The sequence below is a fragment of the Paralichthys olivaceus genome, chromosome 2 (assembly GCF_024713975.1).
Source record: "Paralichthys olivaceus isolate ysfri-2021 chromosome 2, ASM2471397v2, whole genome shotgun sequence".
Classification (NCBI taxonomy): Eukaryota; Metazoa; Chordata; class Actinopteri; order Pleuronectiformes; family Paralichthyidae; genus Paralichthys; species Paralichthys olivaceus.
The window spans coordinates 13416826-13430461 of NC_091094.1; the positions used below are offsets into that span (position 1 = coordinate 13416826).

Genomic DNA, 13636 nt, shown 5'->3' on the forward strand with positions numbered 1-13636 from the left:
TCACCGTGACGCACGGAACCTCCAGGAGGAGGGTGAGCCGACCAAAGGGGACGGTGCTTGGAAATATGTATGGCTACTGGATATAATCGAGTGGACCCCATGTGAATATTCTGCCATAAGGACCCCATGGTGAAAGGCTGGGTGTGGGGGCGATATGAAATTCTTCCACAACGATTATAAGATTGTTTCCCACCTGATCAGGACCCAGTCCTAACTGTGTTGATGGTCTTTTGCATCCATGCACACTTTTACTGTGATTGAGTGTTGTACAGTTAACACTGAAGCTTTAATATAGTTTGTAATATAGAAATTATATTCTTAAATTAATATACCATTGTATTATTTCCCCTGACACAATTCATTGAAGAAAAATGATTGTTTAATGTCTGGTTGAATAGTTTAAAGTTGCCTTTTTTATTGTTACACATTGCAGCAATGTATAAAGCAACACGGTTTGTGCTTTGTTCCTGCATCATTTGTTCAAAGCACTAAGTAAATGCATTAAATAAATAAAGTGGCTGCTTCTGGAACTGTAAATAATGCAAAGGTCAGGGGTGGGGCAACAAGGGCATATTCATCTTTGGGCTTGCTCATTTATCTTTTCATTTGAAGAGAGTGTAATGCAACAGAAGGACGAGAAAACCGTGAAATTCTTTCTTTCCACAAGGATGACCCTGAGGGGACCGTTATAAATTTTACTGGATCAGCTTTGAAGAACAAACTTGCCCAGATCTCCAGGGAAACCATGGGAATAATAGGAAGCAGTTAGTGGGTGGGATCAGGCCCAGGAGGGTCAGTTTACAATGGGACACCATGAATGTGACAATCAAAGTGGTGTGTGGTCATCCTTTCAATTGCTCTCATTTAACAGTCCCATATGGCCACATGTGTTCCACTGGGTAAAGGTCCAAGTCTAGATAAAGCTACTGTTCAACTTAACTTGAAGACATACATGAATTAAAGGATATGACTCATGATAGTTCTTGTGTTAAAGGTCCAGTGTGTAAGATTTAGGTGAAAGGGATCTATTGGCAGGTTTCATCTAAATTGTATGAATTGTAGTTTTCTTTACCCCAGAAAAGACTCTTTATATTTAAATACTTTATATTTACATCGAGGGGACCCTCTCTACGGAGGCAGCCATGTTTTTTTACATTAGTCCAGACTGGACAAACTAAACACCTTTTGAGTTTTTATGACAATCAAAGGATACCACAGGTTCTTTTTCATGTTTGGAAGGAGAGGGTGAGGTGAGGGGTGTTCAGCTGCAACATGTCATTTCAATACTAGATATCACAACATTCTACACATACCTTTAATAATACATGAAGGCCCATATTATACCATCATGAAAAGTTTGGTACTGAGGGACAGACTTAACAAGAAATCTGGATGAGTTACTTTATGGCTAAGGACCCTCAGATTATCTCGTGAAAATAATATTTGACCTATTGCAGCAAACCAGCAGGTGGTGATCAATGTGCTTTAGCTTCACTTTTGGGTTTCACTTTATGAGTTTGTGAAATTGAAGGCAGCCTTGATGAGCTTTAGGGGACTGTTGGGCCTTGGTGGGGTTATGTGCTCTTCTGAGCGCTGTAATAGTTGTGTTTATGGTTTCCTTATGTGGCGCATATCCTTGAACAAAATGGTTTAATTAAATTATGACGAACCACAGGGTGATACACTGAGCCTGCTGAGTCTGTAATACATGTAACTCCACGGTTAACAAGCATGGTGTCACTAAAGAGTCAAGTTGGACTGTACCAAATGAAAGTGATATCTGGACATTTGGTAATACTACAGCCGGCAGACTGCAGCTCCCCTGCGCTCAAAACTGCAAAAAGAAAAAGATCCGAAACTGAACTGGTGTCTTACAGAGGGCTCTGGGACAAAATATAATTTGAAGATCTTTAATATCTCTGTTTTGTTTTTTGTGATTCATATCTTTTAAAGGTCCAGTGTGTAAGATTTAGGTTCTCATGATGTTTTCACTGGTGTGTTTCATCAAAATTTGTATGAATTGTTGTTTTCTTTACCCTTTTTCATGAGGCCCTTTATATTTACATCGAGGGGGTCCTCTCTATGGAGGCCGTCAGGTTTTTTACAGTCCACCAGACTGGACAAACTAAACACCTTTTGAGTTTTTATGACAAATGAAGGCTACCACAGGTTGTCATGTTTGGAAGGGGAGGGTGAGATGAGGGGTATTCAGCTGCAACATGCAATTTCACCACTAAATTCTACACACTGTACCTTTAACAAAGTGGTTTGGTTAAGTTATAACAAACCACAGGGCGTTGAACTTGGTGGAGCACCGTGCTGCACCGTGTAAATATCACATTACAAGTGGAGAGTCATGTTGGACTGTACAGGCTGTCAAATATCGTGCTCTGCTGCAGTCCCAATGAAAGTGATAGCTGAACATTTGTTTATACTACAGCCGTCCACCAGATGGTGATCGGGATGCTTTGGCTTCAGGGAGCAGACATTTCTTTCATTTTTATAGAAGCTACTGTCAAAACTGAATTATTAAAGAGTGCAGCTCGCCTGAGGCCCAAACTGCCAAAGATAAGATACATACAAAAAAAGAAAAAGACCAGAAAGTGAAGTGCTGTCTTACAGAGGGGCTCTGGGCCAAAATCTAATCTGAAGCCCTGTAATATTTCAGTTTTTATCGTGATGTATAACCTTGAACAAAATAGTTTGATTCAATTATAACAAACCACAGGGTGTTGAACTTGGAGTCACTCTTTTCTCCAGCATGTAATACCGCGTTGAGAAGCATGGTGTCAGTAAAGAGTCATGTTACAGGCTGTCAATCATCGTGCAATGAAAAACGATGTCTGCACATTTCCGTGAGAGTCACGAAGGTCTCAGACCCACACGAGCAAACAGAGCCACAGTTTCCTCTGCGCTGGTCTGGAGCTCTCACTTGTCTCTGGTCCTCAGCTCTGAGAGGACACAGAGGACAGCCGGTCCCATGTTGGAGGGGCGGTAGCCTGCAGATGCCCCCCCCCCCTCTTCTGTCGTCACAGCTTTATAAACACACTGCTGGAGACTTGACCACTGACTTTCCCACGCGATACACGCAAACCTGCCCCGGACATTAGGCTCCTTCCTCTGACAAGATGGCCACGGAGAGCTTGGAGATGAACGGGGATGCCGATCGAAACGGAGGAGCGGAGGTAAGAGGAGAGAGGAGGAGGAGGAGAGAGGAGGAGAGAGGAGCTTCTTGTTCTGTTCAAACCTTCACGAGTATCCGAGCTGAGCCCCCGGACCCTGTGTGGCTGAGCCCCCGGACCCTGTGTGGCTGAGCCCGGGGTGAGTTCCCACATCGGAGTATCTCCAGAGGTTTCACAGGAAACGTTGCTGGCTTTATTCTCCCTCCATCATCCATTCACACACCCTCGGGTTTCACGTTAGCCACCGCAGCAATAATTCATGGAGCTAATGTGACCGGCTAGCAGCGTCAGGATTACAGCTCCAATAATCCAGACTCATTCCAACGCGATCTCACTCATTCACAAAGTCTCCTGTGTTTCTCCTGAGTAAGAAAGACTCAGTTTACACTTAATCACACACGATGTGACTGTAGGGGTTTAAACCGTGCCATGTTGTAACACACTCAAGAACACATAGATCCCTCTCCTCCACAATACATGGTTGAGTCATGCATTAGAAGAGGGTTGAAGATGTTATACAACTCAAAATAACAACAACAATAGGAATTATAATGATAATACAATTCATTTCTATAGAAGAACATCAATATAGAACAATGGCAAACAATTAAATGCAGATTGAATTGAAGATCACGCAACATCAGGGCAGAAGTGTAAGGATAGAAGTATGAATAAAGTTAAATGAAATAAAACTTTCTAAAATACATATAAAAGTTAATGATTAACAATAGTTCTATTCAGAAGAATAACTTTTGATCAAGTAGATTTCAAATTAATTCAATCTAAACTCTCACTGCAAAGCAGCCACTACAATACCATGTTTAAAAGGGAAGTGTAAATACAAAGTGGTCTCGTAATCTTGTGTCACTGGTTGTATCAAGGGTAATAAGAGTGAAGTAAACTTGTCTCAGTGGAGGTTATAACAATAAAGCTGCTGCAGGCTGTTCCATATATATATATATATATATATATATGTATATATACTTTATACAGCTCATGTGTGATGTAATTATATCTGTACTGGTTTTGATCGAAGCATTTATTTTGATTGGATTTTTTTTTTTTTTTACAAGTTACAATGAGAAACAAAATGCAGGGACAACCTGCTGCTCACTGATGTTAGTCAGTTTTAAAGGTTAATGTGGGGCCAGGGTCCTGCACTTCATACTGATAAAAATAATTATTTGATTAACCAAGTAGTTACCTGACAGAAAATTATAAATATCTTAAAGATAGATACATTGTTTTAATTCAGTTCATCAACCTGTTGCTTTTTCCAGCTCTTCACGTGTGACGATTTATAGATCACTTACTTAACTTCACTTGTTAATGAATACAAAAGTAAACATACATAATGCAGTATACAGAAGTTATGTAATAATTGTCTGGTAACCACCTTTAGTTAAAGACAATAATAAAATACACATCAAGTCAAATTTATTTTTAGAAAAACAATGAAATGAATTTCTCAGCGGTCTTGAAAAAGAAACTCTTGTTGAGCCGCAGACAGAAAGAAGTGGATTACAAAAGCTGATAATGAAGCTGTTGCTGTTTATGAATCAAGAGTCGGCAACAGGAAGTGACTCTCATTCTCATCTGCTGGTCGTCCACACGAGCACGACCATGTTCCTCTGCGGTAAACCTTCATACGTTTAGAATGAGAAACGCAGAACCTCAGTGCGTGATGTTAACAACCTGGGCACAACGGTGACATTGTTAGACTGCTTAACTCCACTACCCCAGACAAATCTTTAGCACTGCACTAAGCTCATAATAGACAGAAACTAGGGGCTCTGCATTGACCCTGGGTTTTGTGGTGTAATATCTGTCCTGTTTAAATGAACTTTTTACCAGTTGGTTGGTTCTCAGAAAGGGAAGGAAACTCCTTGACATGACCTCTTCCAGGAATACATCAGCCAGTTCAGTGATGGTGGAACATGAAATTCTGCTCATGTTCATTTTACACATGGTTACATATTTTTATTTATCTAGGAAGTCATTGTTGAATTTGGAATAATAATGTAGAAACATCAGTGATAAAATGAGCTTCATTACTGTGATGTGTGTCCTTCAGATGCTTTGTTTATACAGTTTGTGTCTCCACTTTTCCAGAGTATGTGGGTGGAGGCCATTTCATCCCCCTTGTGTGTTACAATGTAAAACACGACCCGGTCAGCTTGGAAAAGAAGGTTGTGACAAATTGTTGTGACCAGTGACCTGTTTGAATAAACCTCCTTCAGATACTTTCACTTCCATTATTATCTGCCAGGGAAAAACTTTGTGTGATTGCATAGTTTTGGTTTTTTTTAACACTAAGCTGTGTGCTTGTTTTATTGAGTTGTGGACAGTTGTTCTAGAATAACTAGAGAACATCAAATGGTTGAGGCAAAAAAAATGATACAAGCATAATTACTTTAATATTCATGGTAAATGGTATTGCTACACACTTATCACACAGTATTAAAGTTAAATGTGATAGTGTCATTGCTCTACTATTAAATATATCTATCTATATATATCTATATCACTTGAGGGTGGCTGGAGCCAGTCCCAGCAGACATAGGGCAAAAGGTGGGTCGCAGGAACAATAACCATTCACACCTACTCAATTTAAAGTTTCCTATTTTAGACTTTCCATTTTCGGACAGTGGGAGGCAGCTGGAGTTCCCAGAGAAAACCCACAGAGACACAAGAACGTGCAAACTTAAATACCCCATTGGATTTGATCTGGGTGACCACTGTACCACCATGCCACCTATAGTCTAAGACTAGATTGTCTAAATATGTTTGCTAGCTGTGATGACTAAAGCCTGCGTCTAAAACACTGATGTAATTTGTGACACAGAGTGTGGAGGGGGGATTTTAGAGCCCACAGAAAAATCCTGACATGTCAAACTGCAGCATGAATTTTTTGAGAAGGTGACATCATACTTTCCAGTGAGCCTCCTATTTCCAAGAAATCCAATATTCTGGCAGCAGCAGAGCACCAGCCCTTCATTTTCTCCACATTCACTTCACTTCTTAAACACCAGGTTTACACATGGACAGGACAGAATAACAGACTTTGCAGTGGGGATGGTGAAAATGATGAAAATAGAGTTTTCTCGTCCACAGGACACGTATTGTGTTAGAGGATGGGCTGTTGAGTTTTTGAATAGAATTAAATCATTTAAAGACAATTTACAAAATCTTTAGCTCACATTTGATTATTTTAAATGTTAACGGAATCTGCCATAAAAGAATATTACAGATAAATCTGAAATCCTCCTCTGACCTCCCTGAAAATGAACTATCAAGCCCTCTGTAAGATATTATTCAGTCTCCCCTCTGTTTGAAGTCATTCTTTGTGTCACGCTGATGTCAGGGTTTGTGTGTGTGTCCAGGTGCCGCTGCGAGGCCACGTGAGGAGGCAACAGGGACCCCTGAACATGAACCACTACGCCAACAAGAAGAGTGCGGCAGAGAGCATGCTGGACGTGGCTCTGCTCATGGCTAACGCCTCCCAGCTGAAGGCCGTGATGGAGCAGGGACCAGACTTCACCTTCTATGTGCCCCTCATTACTCTCATCAGCATCTCTCTCATCCTACAAATCGTTGTGGGCGTTATGCTTATCTTCATAGGTAAATCTGGTGGCCACTGCCTAATTTCTATTTGGGCAAAATCCTACTCGTTCACACGTGAGATGTACAGAAAGTCAAGCTACAACACCACCACCACTTCCTGGCTGACTCCTTATCTTATCCTAACAGAAATGCTATTGTGATGTGAGCTGAGTTTAGAGAGCCACGGCAGGAAGACACGCCTTTAAGTCCCCTCTGCTGTCAGATGTTTCCTATTTAATATATCTCTATTCACTCCTGTATGATGTCACAGGAGATTTCCTCTTGGTACAAATGGCCACCTGATTCAAATTCAAGACACTTACTGTATGTTTACCAACAGAGTGACTTCTGTGTCTGCACACATTTATGTGATCATCATCATACTGGCTTGTGCTCCTTCTCGACCCCTAGATTCTTTCTAGAAATGTAGTTCAGCATGGTCACCCACACAAAGAAACCTCAGTTCTCGGTTGTGGTTTCCTGATGGTGGAGACAGCTACTAAATGCCATCAGAGCTGACCTCTTCCAAAAGCAACAGCTCTTGCGTCATAACGTGCAAAATTCCTGTGCACTTCCTGATTGCCTTGCATTTTGTCATAAGCAGTTAGTTTCCTTTCACATATAAAGAATGCAGTAATAGATTCTCTGTTGTCCTATGTGTTCACAACAATACAGAAATCTTTAGTGTTCAGGTGAGGGCGCAGGAGGCAGAGGCAGGACATGACGTATAGATTCTGTGGTGTAGATCACCATAAGATATTTGTATTCTTGTTGTTTTTTCAGTTTTGTCCTCTGTTTATCAGCTCCATGAGTCTTCAGACCATGAACAGACAGTCAAAGTGTCTCGAAGTGCAAGTGCGGAGGGGGCTTTGAGCTGTTATCCTCCAAGCAGACTCAGGACCTGAGAGCAGAACTGTTCAAATGTTTAAAACGCATTTTTAAAACTTGTCTCCGTAGCCTGGCTTTTGACTAACTCTTGTTTAGAGACATTATTTTGGGGGTTTCCTTCTGCGCATGGATCTCTTTTGTGCAACAAGTCTGTCAATAGAATAGCGAAGTGTTGACAAATGAAAGAGGGAAGAAGATAATGGAAAAAAACCCCATAGAAGTACAGACTTTACACACAGGTTCCCTTCTCAGACCACTGAAGCATGTAATATCTTAATGGAGGAAGCTAACTATTCACCTGAGGCCACTACTGTCACATGCTGTTAATTTATGATAGTCTTCAGTAATGATTCCCTCACTGCTAATGTGAAACTTGGTGCTGCCCCCTTGTGGGGAAAGGAGGTCACTCTTATTGTCTAATCCACACTGGTGTTATTTCTCTTCCACCCAGTGAAGTGGAACCTGAATGATGAGAGCATGCACAACAAGCTGAACATCATGGAGAACCTGGCCACGGCCTTCGTCTTCGTCATAGTTGTCGTCAACGTCTTCATCACAGCCTTCGGGGTCCAGCGGCCCAACACAAGTTAATCATACTTGACTCTCCATGCCTTCAGATCAACTTAGTGTGAACGGACCTTAGTGTTATCTGTGCAAATGGACAGGATATTTACTTACCAAAACAAACGGCATGCAGGTGCAACTCTTATCTCCCGGGCTTGAAGAGCTCAAACGTACCCCAAGGATCAAGTGACATTGTGTGTGTGTGGTCGTGTGTGTGAGTGTGTGTTCGTGTGTGTGTTGATGGGAGTTCCCTTTGTCTCTAACCACTTCCACAGATATATGTGTGCTTTTTATTTCAAGTGGTTATTCTCCCCTTCATTACCTCATATCATGCTCAGGTTACTGATGCAAATAAACGATTGCCTTTACTAATGAAACAAACATATCAGGAGCAAAGATACTGTGTGTGAGTCACAACCACTGTGAATGTTTCCTGAACAAAAACGATCTCGAGTAATTTGGAAGTTTAGAAATTGTTTGACGGGGCCTAAACATCTGTGTGTGTTTTGTTTAAGGGCAGTAGACACTAGAGACTAGATTTTTTTTTAAAGTTAGTCACCAAGGCCTAATCCAAATGAAATCCTGAACAGGGAGAGCGACAGGAGCCATTTTGGCTCCACCTCAGCTTGAGTGATTATCTGACAGCTTCATAAAGGGGGCATATAGACTGATTAAATGGACCTTACTTTTTTTTTTTTTTTTCTATGCAAAGTTTTGTGTGTAAAGTTTAAGCTGATTTGCAAGTTAATGACTGAGTATTTGTTGATTTATGTATATATTGTACTTTGTCACTTTTACATATATTTTTTCATCATCACGTTTTAAAAAAGGACCAAAGTTGTTTCTTAGCGTTTGTTAAATGACCTCGTATCACTCTGTGTGCTATTTCAAATGAGCTTTCTAGATAAAATGATACAAACATAGATGTGTTCTGTGTATTATTACCATGCATGTTTTTATTGTACAAAGACAAAAGTCGCAAATCAAACAATTGATGGCACTTCTAAATTTAAGGCATTTTCTTACATGACAAAACACACTGGATGTGACAAACTGTCAGGCACTGCTTAGTACACACACATCAATATTTCCTTTTATAATTATTTTACAGGTTTTACCGAACAAGCTGCAAAAATGTCTTTAAAGTGTTTCTGATATTAAACTCCTGAAGATTAAGCTGCATCACATAAGCGGAGAAAGCACCAATGTGACAGTTACGGGTACAAGCTAAAAAACTCTGTTGGAATCAAATTGTTTACAAACGGCCTGAGAAATATCAACCAATGTTATTTATCAACAATTAGGTGCTAATTCATTTGCTTGCCCTTGTTTGAGTTTAAAAAGGTTTATCAACAAACTTACTAACCTAGAAAAGAAAAAGCACAATAAGAACCAATATCCACAGCAGAGGATGCAAAATATAATCAAGATTTAAATGTACTGTGATTAACCCTCTCACACACTGAGGTTAATCACTGGGGGAGATAAACTGCAGCGATCCTTCGTGTGATCAGCGGTCGGGTTAAATGCTTCCAGAGGCCGACCGGACAAAAATACCAGTTTACCTCCTGAGCTGACGCAGCGGAAACACAGACAGGGGGAAACAATTTCCTGTTTTAAAAGGACGGGGCGAGAACGGCAGGTTTGGCTGGAGTGAACCCGTGCAGTTAAAATGTAACACAGTGTGACGTCAGTTCAACATGTCAGTGGTCAGAGGGGAAGAGAGATAAAAAAAAACTTGGTTAGAGATGCCACGAAGTAGGTGGCAGTGCCTTAACCGTATGTGTGTTGAAGGCCACAGGGGCCTCTTCCATCCTTGTCAAGGGGAGTGCTAACCTTCTCTCCTTTCATACAACACACTCACTGCAGGGCGCCGCAGCACTACTTATACAGACGGGTTACACAAGCTATCCTCACTTATGGTGCTGCTTTTTTCTCGTTGATTCTGTCACCTAACACTGGATAACGTTTGCTTTTACGTACTACTGGATATTTAGACTTTCATTATAACAATGTTTCGACGGATTTATTGTGGTTTCTTTTGCTCGACGCGCTACCCACAATGCACTGCGATGGCAGAGCGAGATGTCATTGGTTGGCGGGACCCACGTGACTGCGAAGTTTACAGGAATTCACGCGAACCATGTATCCGCCCTCTGCTCGATGGTGTTTCTGTGTGTGTGTGTTGTTAACTTTGTGAATGAAGAGAGACTAACAGCGGGGCGGCGACGAGCTCTTTACTGTAAGCTCCTCATCTGACCACAAGATGGCGACCACACTGGAAAAAAGTCTGGTCTCAGTCACAAGACCAGAATGCACCGAGGCTTATTTGTAGTGACACAAGAGTAAAATGTTAATGTAGTAAAATGTACTATAATAGTACTAAACTAGTTTGATGTCTGATTATTTCACCAGTACAATCATAATGTGAAATATCTGTCTGCTTCACACCACATTTGAAGCTGGAAGTTGTGATGAATGGATTCCTCTCCTTGCATTTTTTCTGACAACTTATTTAAACAGACATAGACGGAAAGAAGAGCAAAGTGCCGACACAACAATCTGTACATTTGTGCATAAAACTTATGAAAGTAAAATAAAGTGTACTAGGCTTTGGTGAATGTAATTCATTAGAGCAGAACTGCTGAAGCACCTGGAGAGAAGGAGTCACCTCCTAAATCATGCGGCTGTCTTCCGTGTACCAAATGAGAACCTCCTGAGCTTTTTTTTTCAAACCCAGAGCAGCCATCCCCAGGGCCCGACTGCCTCCTGACACTTTAGCTTCTACAGAACAAAAAAACAACTTGCTTAATAACGCTAAATTCAGAGTATGGGGTGCAATTAGATTTTCAACAACATACTGATCATCAAATTGAAATTGAAAAGCAACTCACCACTGTAGTAATAAAGTAAAGCCATTCCCACGGCAACACTGAAACAGCCCAGAAAGAAGAGGGGACCTGGAAAGAGTTAAACCCCAAACAATGTGAATGTCATTTTTTATCTGCTGTAATCAAATATAGTACGTGCATTCTTGTACTTGCAGACTTTACCTCTGTCGTTCATATCATGTCTCTGTTGGTAGACTCGTGGATTTGCAAGTGGATCCAGTGAATCTGGAGGCAGAACAGATTAATAATGAAGCCTTACATTTAGGTGATGATACGTATCTCAGTTAGATCACACATGATATTAGCATGATGATTTAAGGGACCGACCTCTCAGTCGGAGTCGTGTGGGCAGGCTGTAGTACAACTCCTCCACATGCAGGTGGAGGGCTCTGTAAAACTCCCTGCAGGCCTCCTCGCCTTTCCCCTGGAGGTCTGTCAGGAGCTCACCTAGTCTGACACTGGTGGGCACGTCCAAGTTTCGGAACTGGATAAAAATAACAGTGATTATTCTTAGAGGCTGTTTTTGATCCAAACATGCTCGGGTGCTTACTGACACAGGAGCTTGTACCAGGTCCTCTCTGGGAACTCAGAGCAAACATCTCCATTTGATTTTTAACTTTAGTCTTTTTAGACAATGCAGCGTTGAACATCTATCAATCAAAATGTTATTTCATAACACTTTTTATACAGTTTAGTGCAGTTCAACTGACTGATGAGCCAACAATAGGACAAAACAAATCAAAGTGTTGATAATGAAATACCATAAAATAGATTCAATAGCTCAAAAAACAATAAAAACAATGCAAAATAATATATAGAAATGTCAATGAAGGGGATAAAAACATGCTAATAATATTAACAGTCAAGTCAAATTTAATCAAATGGATATAATGTCTATAATCCAGAGTTAATCGAGAGCCAGGCTAGAGAGATAAAAATGTGTTTCAACATTTTCACAATCCTGGCTCCTCTCGAGTCCTCAGTCTGTGTCCAAGAGTTAATGGGTTTAGCCTCATTAAATCTTGATGGAGATCAGGATCAGGGGGCGCATCCAGGTTTTTTTTTCCCACTTTCTCTTAACACTGCAAGATGGAGCAGTTTTCAACATTTCTGTCAATCTCTCAAAGAATAATTCATGGATCTTCATGAAATAAATCGGGCATCTGTAGGGGACTGATATTTATAAGTGAGAGCGAATTGGTGCTGATTTAACCTAAACTCCAGATGAAGTAATTTAACTGTGGTTTCATGAGGGGATGGTTGGGCCTTCATGGAGGTTTGTGTTCTACTGAGAGTCATTGTAGTTTGTATTTGATGCAGCACCTATGTAGGATTAATTACTGATTGAACTGCCACATAAATACAGTTTAACTATTACATGCTGCTTGCAAGTTATTACTCCAGTAATAATAATTACTGGTCACAATCTATATATTCTGATTACACTGTGTACATTATTTATATTTACATTGGATGTTTACCAATTGTTACTTTTACTGATTTCCATTTTTAGACTGCAACTGTTATAATAATAAAGAGTTATTTCTTCTTACATTGAGGAGTAGGGTACTTTTACTCCAAACAAAGACACAAAGGACCTTTTGTAAAAGTAGTTTGCAGTAGTGGAGCTGTTATTTCACGCAGCAGTGTAACTTCTGGGCCCTTGAGCCTCTCTGGTCTGGAGGGCAGACTTACTCTGGTGGCCTCTTTGTCAGTGAGGATCTGGGGGTAGATCCTGTTGAGCTGCAGGATGAGTTTGTCCACCCGCTCAGTGTCCAGCCTGAGGTCAGATCTGAGGAACGAGCTGTCCTCCAGCAGCTGCGCGTGGAAACTGTCTGCACACGGGGGAAAAACACAGACGGCACTTTAGCAGGAGGTGTATTAATACAGACAATGCCACGTGGACACGGTCTGAGGCTGGACCAAACCCTCCACGATCACTGAACTTGTTCGTTGACAGTAAACTGAGGGAGAATCTTCCTGCTGCCAAACACTCAGTCAGGAAACTTCTCACAGAAATCAACAGGACTGAATGAAGACGAGGCGGACATCCGGCTCGTCGCTCCCGCAGACACTGAGTGTCCCCAGCGGGAGGAGGTTAAAGTGAAGTGAGTTTAAAGACGAGGTCAAACAAGAGCAGCTTGGTTTTAAACATGTTGAGATAAAGACGAACCAACCTCCCATTGTGGACTCCCTCTGTCCTTTGTGTGGACACGCCCTCTGACGTCAGCGCGCTGCCGGGTACGTCAACAGCTTCAGAAAAAAAAAACCTTTCACCGGAAAAACAATTTCACACTTAAACTGGATGATCACTGATAATGATGTTTGAATTCATTATCACGGCTCCTTGTCAGGTAAGTGCATACAGATGTGGTGGAACTTATCATTTCATAATATGCATACGTTTTTATTTTAACTGAAGAGCAGTTTTATTTCATTTAATTGGGCAGATATCACATTTTTGTCCCAATAAAATATCTTCTACTATAAATTCATCTTTGCATGAAC

At 41.0% G+C, this 13636-nt stretch overlaps 2 protein-coding genes and 1 non-coding gene across 4 annotated transcripts; 1 reads left to right on the forward strand and 2 right to left on the reverse strand.

The window, feature by feature from the left end:
• Nucleotides 1-2852: 2852 nt before the first annotated feature.
• Nucleotides 2853-9160, forward strand: ninj1 (ninjurin 1). Of its 2 annotated transcripts, none has more exons than XM_020101457.2 (3): nucleotides 2853-3185; nucleotides 6566-6803; nucleotides 8125-9160. In XM_020101457.2, exons 1-3 carry the CDS (start codon nucleotides 3129-3131, stop codon nucleotides 8262-8264), a joined length of 435 nt encoding a protein of 144 aa, XP_019957016.1. In that variant the 5' UTR covers nucleotides 2853-3128; the 3' UTR covers nucleotides 8265-9160. The 2 variants fall into 2 exon arrangements, with proteins under 2 accessions (XP_019957016.1, XP_069393009.1); XM_069536908.1 differs by having other exon boundaries at nucleotides 3071-3321.
• Nucleotides 9161-9166: 6 nt separating this feature from the next.
• card19 (caspase recruitment domain family, member 19) lies at nucleotides 9167-13413 on the reverse strand. The gene is made up of 6 exons (XM_020101603.2): nucleotides 13306-13413; nucleotides 12824-12963; nucleotides 11456-11612; nucleotides 11291-11353; nucleotides 11132-11197; nucleotides 9167-11021 (listed from the first exon to the last, which is right to left on the reverse strand). The coding sequence occupies exons 1-6, from the start codon at nucleotides 13310-13312 to the stop codon at nucleotides 10912-10914; spliced, it is 543 nt and encodes a 180-aa protein (XP_019957162.1). The 5' UTR covers nucleotides 13313-13413; the 3' UTR covers nucleotides 9167-10911.
• LOC138406067 (U6atac minor spliceosomal RNA) lies at nucleotides 9968-10095 on the reverse strand. The gene has a single exon (XR_011239731.1). It is a non-coding gene; the product is annotated as a U6atac minor spliceosomal RNA (small nuclear RNA).
• Nucleotides 13414-13636: the final 223 nt, after the last annotated feature.

What these genes read in the sequence shown, in the direction of transcription:
- ninj1 (XM_020101457.2), top strand. Translation starts at nt 3,129, where the DNA reads ATGGCCACGGAGAGCTTGGAGATGAACGGGGATGCCGATCGAAACGGA. An exon ending in ATCGAAACGGAGGAGCGGAG is followed by an intron (nt 3,186 to 6,565) that starts GTAAGAGGAGAG and finishes GTGTGTGTCCAG; the next exon opens with GTGCCGCTGCGAGGCCACGT. An exon ending in CGTTATGCTTATCTTCATAG is followed by an intron (nt 6,804 to 8,124) that starts GTAAATCTGGTG and finishes TCTTCCACCCAG; the next exon opens with TGAAGTGGAACCTGAATGAT.
- card19 (XM_020101603.2), bottom strand. An exon ending in CACACGACTCCGACTGAGAG is followed by an intron (nt 11,354 to 11,455) that starts GTCGGTCCCTTA and finishes TTCTGCCTCCAG; the next exon opens with ATTCACTGGATCCACTTGCA. An exon ending in ACATGATATGAACGACAGAG is followed by an intron (nt 11,198 to 11,290) that starts GTAAAGTCTGCA and finishes AACTCTTTCCAG; the next exon opens with GTCCCCTCTTCTTTCTGGGC.